At 44.5% G+C, this 9,864-nt stretch overlaps 1 protein-coding gene across 1 annotated transcript in view; it reads right to left on the bottom strand.

The window, feature by feature from the left end:
- AGBL1 (AGBL carboxypeptidase 1) overlaps nucleotides 1–9,492 on the bottom strand; it is a 732,367-nt gene extending 722,875 nt beyond the window's left edge. The window contains 4 exon segments of the mRNA XM_084816379.1: nucleotides 2,222–2,353; nucleotides 4,217–4,363; nucleotides 9,107–9,170; nucleotides 9,478–9,492. Coding sequence (XP_084672505.1) covers nucleotides 2,222–2,353; nucleotides 4,217–4,363; nucleotides 9,107–9,170; nucleotides 9,478–9,492 — 358 coding nt within the window.
- Between the last annotated feature and the right edge of the window lie 372 nt (nucleotides 9,493–9,864).

The raw sequence follows: 9,864 nt of genomic DNA on the forward strand, positions 1-9,864 counted from the left end.
AAAACCTGCATGTGGGAGAAACTGAAACTGACAGCTTCATCCATCTAGGCCCTGGCTTTATGTGCTTAACTTGTAAAAGGCTGACTTTCGACCTCTGTATATTCAACCATGTTAATGCCACTACTTTTTTCTGATGGGCTCCTCATCTTTAGCAGCTTTAACAGCAAGGATATCTTGGTCCTTTCCATGCTGGGAATAGCTGTACCTCCTGAATTTGGCCTCTGCTCAGCACTGGTTAGGCCTCATCTGGAGTACTGTGTCTAGTTTTGGGCACCACACTTTAAGAAGGATGCAGACAAACTGGAGAGGGTTCAGAGGAGGGCAACGAAGATGATCAGGGGACTGGAAACAAAGCCCGATGAGGAGATACTGAAAGAACTGGGCATGTTTAGCCTTGAGAAGAGAAGACTGAGGGGAGAGATGATAGTACTTTTCAAGTACCTGAAAGATTGTCACAGAGAGAAAGGTCAGGATCTCTTCCCGATCATCCCAGAGTGCAGGGCACGGAAGAATGGCCTCAAGTGACAGGAAGACAGATTCTGTCTGAACATCAGGAAAAAAATTCCTGACTGTTAGAGCAATACAACAATGGAACCAATGACCTAGGGAGGTGGTGGGCTCTCCCACACTGGAGGCATTCAAGACGAGGCTGGACAGCCATCTGTCAGGGATGCTTTGACTTGGATTCCTGCATTGAGAAGGGGGTTGGACTTGATGGTCTTATAGGCCCCTTCCAACCCTACTATTTTATGATTCTATATACATATGAATTTTCAAAAATTCAGAAAGTTCTTCATATTTGGGAAAGAAAGAGCTTGAAATTTTAAAAGTTGAATGCAGGAGAAAGAGAAAGTGACACTTTCACCCATCGCTAGAATTGAGCTCTTTTTTTCAGCTATCACCATGCCGGGCTAAGAAGAAGCAGCACTTGATGGTATTGAAACCTTCAGTGGGAAGCCAAAGGTTGTTTGAACAAGCAGTCACCACCTACCATCCATACATGGAGCTGAGCAACCATGGCCTCCCAAAATTCTCTACACTATGTATGGGCTGCAAAACTGGTGGTGGGTGGGTGGATTTTTTCCATGTATTCTCCAGTGGGAACTTTTCCAAGAGTTTCTTGAGGGCAGGACTGTCTATCAGCAGTAGCAGCAGCCTAAGTTCTTTCATTTTTCCTAAGTTTTTTGTTGTTGTTTCTTTGGCAGGAGTTGTTTGTGCTGCTGCAGCAGCAGTGGCAACTATTTTGGCAGACTGGCTGCATTTTGCCTTCTCCACCATGCCCAAGCCCTAGCATCATTACAGGAGGAAAATGGCCACCGACATACGTATGCACACCCAAAAGTGGAGAACATTTGGAGAATATTCTTTAAAATTGCCATCTTTTTCACAAAAGGAGGAGGAAAAGAACATTCTCAGAAAAAAATATTTTATGAGAAAGGTTGTCTCAGCTCTGCCTAGAACTCCTGCATAGGGATATATATGACATTTGTTTCAATTTGTTTTTTATTAGGATTTATCCAGTTTGCACCTTCCAGCCTGAGCCCAGATTTGGATGCAATCTGTGCTCAAAGTCCATACATTTCCAAGCTCGCAATGTGATTTGCTGACCCCCAAAAATGTGTTTGATGGAATGCACCCATTTGAAAAATGTGCATGAAAAATGCGTACTTTTGACAAATGCGCACAAATATGCTTCTATCAATGGGAGAAGAATGCATACATTTGAAAGATGCATACATTTGGAAAAATATACAAGAAAATGTGCACAGATTTTCCTGCAAAAAGAAAAAAAACAAAGCTTGCAATCTGATACCGTATGGACTCAGATCGGACTGAGCTTTGAGATGGAATTCAGAGAACTTCAGTGAGCTTTAGTTTTCCTGATTCATACATCCCAACTCTGGCAGCACTCTAGCTCTCCTGGTGTTTATCAGTGGTGCCCTAATAAAGCTTGTTATTCTGCTCCTGATCTCAACTCTGCACTTCCTTCACTGTCTGACTGTGCTCAGAACTCAATCACCAACACAGGTCTCTGGGACCTATTCTTTTTTTGTGGCAGTCCTGATGTGCTTACTCTCATTTCTCTTCATCTTTCCCTCCACCAGCCTGCTCCAAATTCTGGAAAGCAAACTCATGTTGTGTTTGTGAATGTGCATACGCAGAGCACATACCTCATGGATCATGCCAAATGGGAGAGGGGTAGAAAGGGTCACATACTCACCACTAAAGGCATAAACCTGCAGTGCCCAAAGGCAGTGAGTGAGATTCTGGTGGTGATTCAGATTTTTCCTTGCCAAGCTGAGCGTCATGTCAAGTGCCTCCAGCCTTTGTGCTTTCAGCCCAAACTTCTTATCTAAGAAAGAGCCAAAGAAGGAGGAGATCATAACAACTAAAATATCTCTTCCGGGTGTCATCAGAGCAAACAGCACTCCTGGTATGAAAATACACCATGGAGGTCTTCTATCTGAATATCCCAGTCATCTTTCTAGAGGCCCATGTATGTCTTTGCTCACACTTTGAGCTTTTTTTATGCTCTAGTTTTCCTGCCAACTTCAGGGATGTCAGTTGGTGTGCGTGCCTCACAGTTTCAGCTAGCCATGCTTTATGGCAAAAGGGTTCATGCCAGGATTACTGAGTTCATGCACTTTTACTTCAGATTTGCAGCACTTTCAGGGCCAAAGCAGACATTACTTGAAGATGTAGCTAACCGCTAGGTCTTTTTGTTTTTTCATTTTCACTGTAGTGCAGTAAACTTATGCTTAACACTTTCTCGTCCAAGGAACACATCTGGTGTCGAATACAGGGCCAGGTGAGCATACACACATACACACAGTTTATGTGTGTGTAAACCATAAACCTACACACAGCTCATACACACACACAACATACACTTATACACACACTGTTCCCCCCGACAGGCACACAAACATATGCACACACTCTTCTCCACCACCACCACCACACTTCCTCAGCCTCTCCCAGGCCCCACTGCTCTGATGTTGTTTACTTTTCTAGAACTTGCTCTGAGGGTGGCTCTGACAGGGCTCTGTGGTTCCTCCCATAGAACTCCCATTCCTAGAGCATCCTCCTGGAAGCTCTATGGCTCCTGCCATAGCGTTGTTTTGTTTTTTTATGGATTTTAAGGTAGATTTTTTATGTTTTGCTAAGTTTTTATTTGATTAAGGCTTATTTTCTGAATTGTTTGTAACATGTCTTGGTTGGCTTCAGAAAGGCAGTCTAGAAATATAATAAATAAATAAGAAGCACTGTTCCTAGAGCATCCCCCACCCCACCCTCCAAAGCAGGAATATGCTCCCTAATGGGGAGAAATGGTGATCTGCAATTACAAAGAGAGGGAGATGAGTGGCAGATTACTTCTGGTGGTCTTGAGGGGGGTACAAGAGGGCTTGGAGGGTGCCTGTGGGCTCTGCACCCCACTCTAGTGTAAGCGCAGGAGCCCCAATCCATCTTGAGCCCATATTGAGGGGGATAGGGTTAAAAAAAACCCTATCCCCCATTTGAGAGTCCTAATCTGGATTGGAGCCCCTGCACTCAAGCTAGAATAAAAATGAAAAAAAAAATAGATTTAGATTTTCTAAGTCTAAGTTTCTAAACAGACTTTCTACACAAGGCATTTATTGTGTGCTTGTGATTCCTCACTCTTAAGATGTTTTTTTTCTGATAGCAGCCAGGGCACAGGGGCGAGGAGAGATCTGGATCAGGACCACATCACAGTGTGTGGGGGGGGTACTTTTTGCCTCAAAGCCATTTTCCCGACTTCAATTGCTTTCCTGAAGCTGCTATTACCTGCAAAGGGGGAAACATTATGGGCACATCCAGCCTGACCTACCTCACTTCCACAGAGGGGTGCCAGTATTTTTTTTCCATAGTAGTTTTAAATTTTAAATAGTTTTTAAAATGTTTAGTAGGCAGTTCCACCCACAACATCACACTGGTTCAACCTCTTCCCAGCTACTACTCAAAATTATTATTATTATTATTATTATTATTATTATTATTATTAAATGCAGAAAGGCTCAATGGGGAAAAAATGCAACTGAGTGCTAATTCTACAGCTCTGACAGTTTAAGGACAACATCCAGGGACTGGACATTGTTGGCAGCTGATAGGTGGCTTGCTGGTGGGGGCACAAAGACACAGCTGGGAATATTGCAGCACAGCGCTGAGGCGCATGTGAGAGGCTCATCACCCATACCTTTCTGGCCGATTTTGGCCATCAGGCGAAACAGGGGCAAGAGGATGTCGTAGTCCGGCACCGGGGTTTGCGCTGCATTCACCAGGGCCTGCAGAAGTGCCTCGCTGCCACCTTTGCTAATTGTGTAGTGAACCCTCCTGTTCGTCCCTAGGTAGAAGCAAATGGAAGAACACTTTAGAAAGCCTTTCCAGACATACCTGCAAACCCTCAAGTCGTACAATATGTGGAACTTGAACAACCGGGCATGCTTTACACTTTGCTTTCACCCCCCCCCTTCTTATTTATTTATTTATTTATTTATTTATTTATTTCTATACCACCCAATAGCCAAAGCTCTCTGGGCGGTTCACAAAAATTAAACCCCAAAAGCACACAGTAAAACAATATAAAATATAAAAGCATTAAAACCACAATATAACAATACAACCAGAATAAAACCTAGCAGCAATGCAGAGTTTTAAAATACAGATTTAAAACAGCAAAGCTAAAAGACTAAAATGCTAAAATGCCTGGGAAATAAAAAGGTCTTCAGCTGGCGCTGGAAGGAATACAATGTAGGTGCCAGGCGAACCTCACTAGGGAGCTCATTCCACAGTTGGGGTGCAAAAGAAGAAAAGGCCCTCCTCCTAGTAGCCACCCGCCTCACTTCCTTTGGCAGGGGTTCATGGAGAAAGACCACTGAGATTCATATCTGCCTGTGCAGATGCAATATATGCCTAGAACCAAGACAGTCTTCAAATGCATGTATTATATGCTGTGCGCAAATGGCCTCTCAAAATTCTCCAGCCTATTTGTGGGCAGAGAAATTGGGGGGACAATTTCACTGAATTTCTGCTAGGGGAGGAGGAATCCTTCAACAGTTTCTCACAAATAGGGCTCACTATTGGCAGGGGTTGTCGCACAGTTTCTTTCTTTTTTCCTAAGCGTTTTTGCTTTATTGCACTACTCCTGCAAGTGGCAACAGCATCAACTATGTTGAGGCTTCCACTTTTCTGAGGCAGAATTTTGAATTTCTTTGGGCTTTGGAGCTTACCTAATCACTGTGAGGTGGCTGAGGGTGCTGTGTGTGCTTTCTCTCACTATTACACATCTTTCAATTGCTCTGCAGCCTCCCAGGCCACCTGCCATTCCTGAACTGAAAAAGCCCCATGGGAGGAATTGCCTCAAGACGTCTTCCTCGTGAGGGCTTTAACTGAAGTGCGGGAAGCCAAGGAGGCTACAGGCTGCCACAGAGATTACTGTACAATGCCACTCATATGCACTCCTCAGCCACCTCACAAATAAGGTAAGCACAAGAACCCCAACCCCAACCCATGAGAATTTCTCCGAAATTTCCCCTCCTTTGAATTCCTTTCCAAAAGCAATTTCTTTTCTATCAAATTGAATGAGAATGATCAAAAAAAATGTGGGAAAAATTTTCAGCACAGCACTAGTATTATATTCTAAGCCAAGTTCACAGACCCTCCGTCCATCTTTCCTGCCCTGAAATGAGCAGCCTCCTAGGATTGCTTTTCAGTTGCAAACTAGCAAACATCCAGAGACTGTTCACATCACTCCAGCATATCGTCTAGTTTGTGGGTTGGACAAAAGCCATTATCAATGGCTGTTAAATATGATTGTTTAAATTGGAGGTCCATTTTCAGAGGCAGCAAATCAGATATTTGGGGAGAAACAACCCAGGAGAGCGGTGTACAGACACAATGATCTGCAAGATCATGGTGACCCTGCCTTTTCAAGAGTGGGGCTGCTGGACGCTGCTGAGCAAGAACCGGCCATTTACTGTATAAGAGCATAGCCCATTCCCTGACCTGTTCCTTAGTCACTCAGAAAACCCTCTTTTTCTCCCTACTGGGGAAAAGATACAGAGACATCGTATCTGCTACCTGTGCTTAGGAAAAGAGCTTCGAATGAGTAGGGGAAGGGTAAAGCCAGCCTTCTCCAACCTGGACCTTTGTTTTGGACTACAACTCCCAGCATTCCTGACCATTGGTCATACTGGCTGGGGCTGATGGGGGCTGAAGTAAAAATGTCTGGAGGTCACCAAGTTGGAGGAGGCTGCATTAACTTCTGTAAATCACCCAGACAGCTTCAGCTATAGGGCAGTATAGAAATGTAATAAATAAATTAGGGAGCAATCCTATGGCCGCTTGTCAGTGGCTAGATGGCCATCGGATATGTAGTTTTCCAGGAACCGACCTCAGAGCCAGCGCTCCGAGGTCTGTTCCCAGAGAACTGACCTTCCCCCCGCCCCACACTGCCCCATGCTCCATGCTCGGAAGAGGAGCACGGAGTGGCCAGAACGAGGTATTCCAGGGGGCGTTCCGGGGTGGGGAAGGAGGAAATGCCAGTACAACACATCCTGTGTGTCGTCCAGCAGCCTCCTTCCCCTGCTCCACCTTCCCGTGGCTAGACAGCCGAAATTGGCTGTCTAGCCGCAAATGCAGGGCAGGAGAAGCGCAGAGGGAACGATCCCCTCCATGCTTCTCCTGCCCTGCATTGGATAGGCAGTTGCCTCTGAGTTCGGAGGCAGCCGCTGATCCCCATAGGATTGTGCCCTTAATTAATTAAGCAGCTCCCTCCCTCCAGCCACTTTTCCATTTCTGATTGCAGCCTCCAAAAACTGTGTGTCAGTTCTTAAAAAGAAAACACTCTGCTGAGAGGCTATTCATGCATCTCGCTCAGATCTGGGACCTGCCTTGAGCTCCAAATGTATATCTGGGGTCCCACTCCTTAATTTCATTTTAAAGTTGAATGTACATTTGTATGGTGGTAACACAGGCATTGCAACCCACATTAGGTCAGTTGTGGGTGCTAACCCACTAGTTGAAGACCAATAGTCTGGTTCAGCCCAGCCCCCCGGTGCCCTGCAGACTTTGACTACAACTTCCATCATCCCTGACCATTGGTCATGCTGGCTAGGGCTGATGGGCATTTTATTTATTATATTTTATTCATTTTTAAAATGTATAAACTGTATTTCCTCCATGAGGAATCCCAGTTATGTATAACATTTTAGAAAGAGAAATACTATTTTATTTAGTTTATTTAAAAAAATTCTTGGATGCCTTTCAGGGCAGAAGCCCTCCCAAGGCAGCTCAAAACAATACATATTATATTTCAGGGGTCACCAGTGTGGCATCCATGGGTGCCATGTCACCAGCAGGGGCATTCAACGGTGCCCATGAAGTTCTCTACTCCCTGCCCCTTAAAAGAAAGAAAGAAAGAAAGAAAGAAAGAAAGAAGAAAGAAAGAAAGAAAGAAAGAAAGAAAGAAAGACATTAGCGTGCCAGGTTCTCCTTCCTGTTCCTGAACCTGCCACTGATCAGCTGTTCAGCGAGAAGGAAGAGAAAGCAAGGAAAAGGGGTAGAGAAAGAGCAAGGATAGGAGCGGGGAGAAACAGTGAGATATAGAAATGGGGGAGGAAGAGCAATAGCTAAGCTGGAGGCTGGGAGTGAAGAGAAACAGCAAGATAAAGGGGTGAGTGGGAGATAAAGAGCAATTCTAAAGATAGGGAAGGGGGAAAACAGCGAGGAAAGGGGCTTGGGGGAGAAATAGTGAGGCTAGAGGCTGGGAGTGGAGAGAAGCAGCAAGATAAAGGGGTGGATGGGAGAGAAAGAGCAAGGCTAGAGGCTAGGAAGGGAGAGAAAGAAGGCTAGAGATGGATAAGGGACAGAAATAGCAAGGAAAGTGGTTGGGGGAGAGAAATAGTGCAGCTAGAGGCTGGAAATGGAGAGAAAGACAGAGAGAACATAGAGGAAATGTCTGTGTGATTGGAAGAAGACTGGGAGAGTCAGGAAGCAATTCTTTCCATTTTCCCCTCCCTCTCAGCCTCTAGCCTCGCTATTTCTCCCCCACCCCCACCTCTGCCCCCACACCTGTTGACTAGCCAGGCCCCCACAGCAGCCATTATGTGACTAGCCACATCCTCCATGGGAGCCATTTTGTGGTGGTGCCCACAGCAGTTTCTCAAATTCCCAAGTGTGTTCACGGATCCAAAAAGGTTGGGGACCTGTGTTATATTTTGTGAGCCACCCAGAGAGTTTTGGTATTGGGCAGCATAGAAATGTAATAAATAAATACATCTTTAAATACAATGTAGTAACAATGATTACATTACAAGATAAGAGGTATAAATGCTATTCAACTAGAAAACAAACACTTTTTTTAACTTGAAATTTAAAAGGCCTGCACAAACAGGAACATTTTGATTTGGCACCATAAAGGAAGCAGGGACAACACTAATCGTATCTCCCTCAGGAGGGCATTCCAAAACTGGAGTGCCACCACAGAAAAGGCCCATTCTTTTGTAAGTGCATACGGATTTCTGATATCAGTCAGAGAAGAACCTCCTCTAAAGACTGTCATGCATGGGAGGAGGTGCTACTTCAAATATTTGGGCTCCAGGTCATTTTGGTGTGTATTCTAAAACATCTGGAGGGTACCACATTGGAGAAGGCTGGTCTAGCTTGACCTGTCTGCCCTGCTGGTGGGATTCCAAGGGACATCTTTGTTGCTGCTGTTAGAAGTCCAGTGCTGGGCTTGGTGGACCTTGGTCTGATCCAGCAGAGTTCTTCTTATGTCCTTATGCTGTCCAGCATTCGCCACCTGAGCATGCAAATACTAGTTTATATAAGGGGTACCCATGAGATGCCCCAATGCTTCCGTCATGGACAACCTTCAGTGTAGGCCTTTCCTCTTGAGTGTAGAGACCTTCAGTACAATCAAATCCTTATTGTTTGAGATGGGACAGGCAGTGTTGCCATTATGGCAAGACAGTGGGGCAGACGTCCAGGACCCACTGGGGACAGGTTATTCAGGATCTCCCTAATTTTAGGTTTTGTGTCTCCATCAAAAACATGCTGAGTTTTCCGTGTTTGGGTTTCCACTTACCAACAGAAAGAAGGTCTGTGAGAACACTCAGGATATTCAGAATCACATCCTTGTCACAGGAACTCTGAAATATAAACACAGTTCGTCATCATAGCTATATTGCACTTACGAGAATTCTAGAAAGGGGTCCATCCCTTGTGGGGCTTTATGCATCCTTGGGGAGAAATGGAATTGAAGGGAGCTCCATGAAGAAGAGGCAAATCATGTCGGTCTGTGTAAGATGCATCCAACACATCTCCTATTATTAAAACACCCAATCACACTTTACAGTCTCAAAAGTATGTAAGTGCTACATAACCCCTTGGAGTGTTCACCAGTATTGTCATTTGAAGGTACGAGGTGCAGAGAGAGATCAAGATTACAAAACCAACAGAGTCTTGTGGCATCCTTTAGACTAACACATTGATTACGGCATAAGCTGTCATGGACTTGAGTGCACTTCATCTGATGATGGTGGTGATTATGGGGATGATTGCAATACTTCTATACCACTTAATATATTAAATCCCTAAGCAGATTACATTAAAATGCAACATAAAAAGACAAAAAGCAAGATAAAAATAATACAATAATAAAAAACAGTTAAGAACATTAAAAAAAAACCCATTACACCATCATAACAATAAAGTGTGATGCATGAAGTGCTCTCCTAAGTTGGCAAGTGTGGAGGGGGAGGGGAGGAGTAAACAGTGAGGTCGGCAGGAAATGCAACACAAAAAAATACAGACTGATCATTATGCTGAAGCTTAAAGGTATGT

The sequence above is a fragment of the Heloderma suspectum genome, chromosome 11, assembly GCF_057233095.1.
Source record: "Heloderma suspectum isolate Gila_16-S chromosome 11, 16-S_ref, whole genome shotgun sequence".
In the NCBI taxonomy this organism is placed as follows: domain Eukaryota; kingdom Metazoa; phylum Chordata; class Lepidosauria; order Squamata; family Helodermatidae; genus Heloderma; species Heloderma suspectum.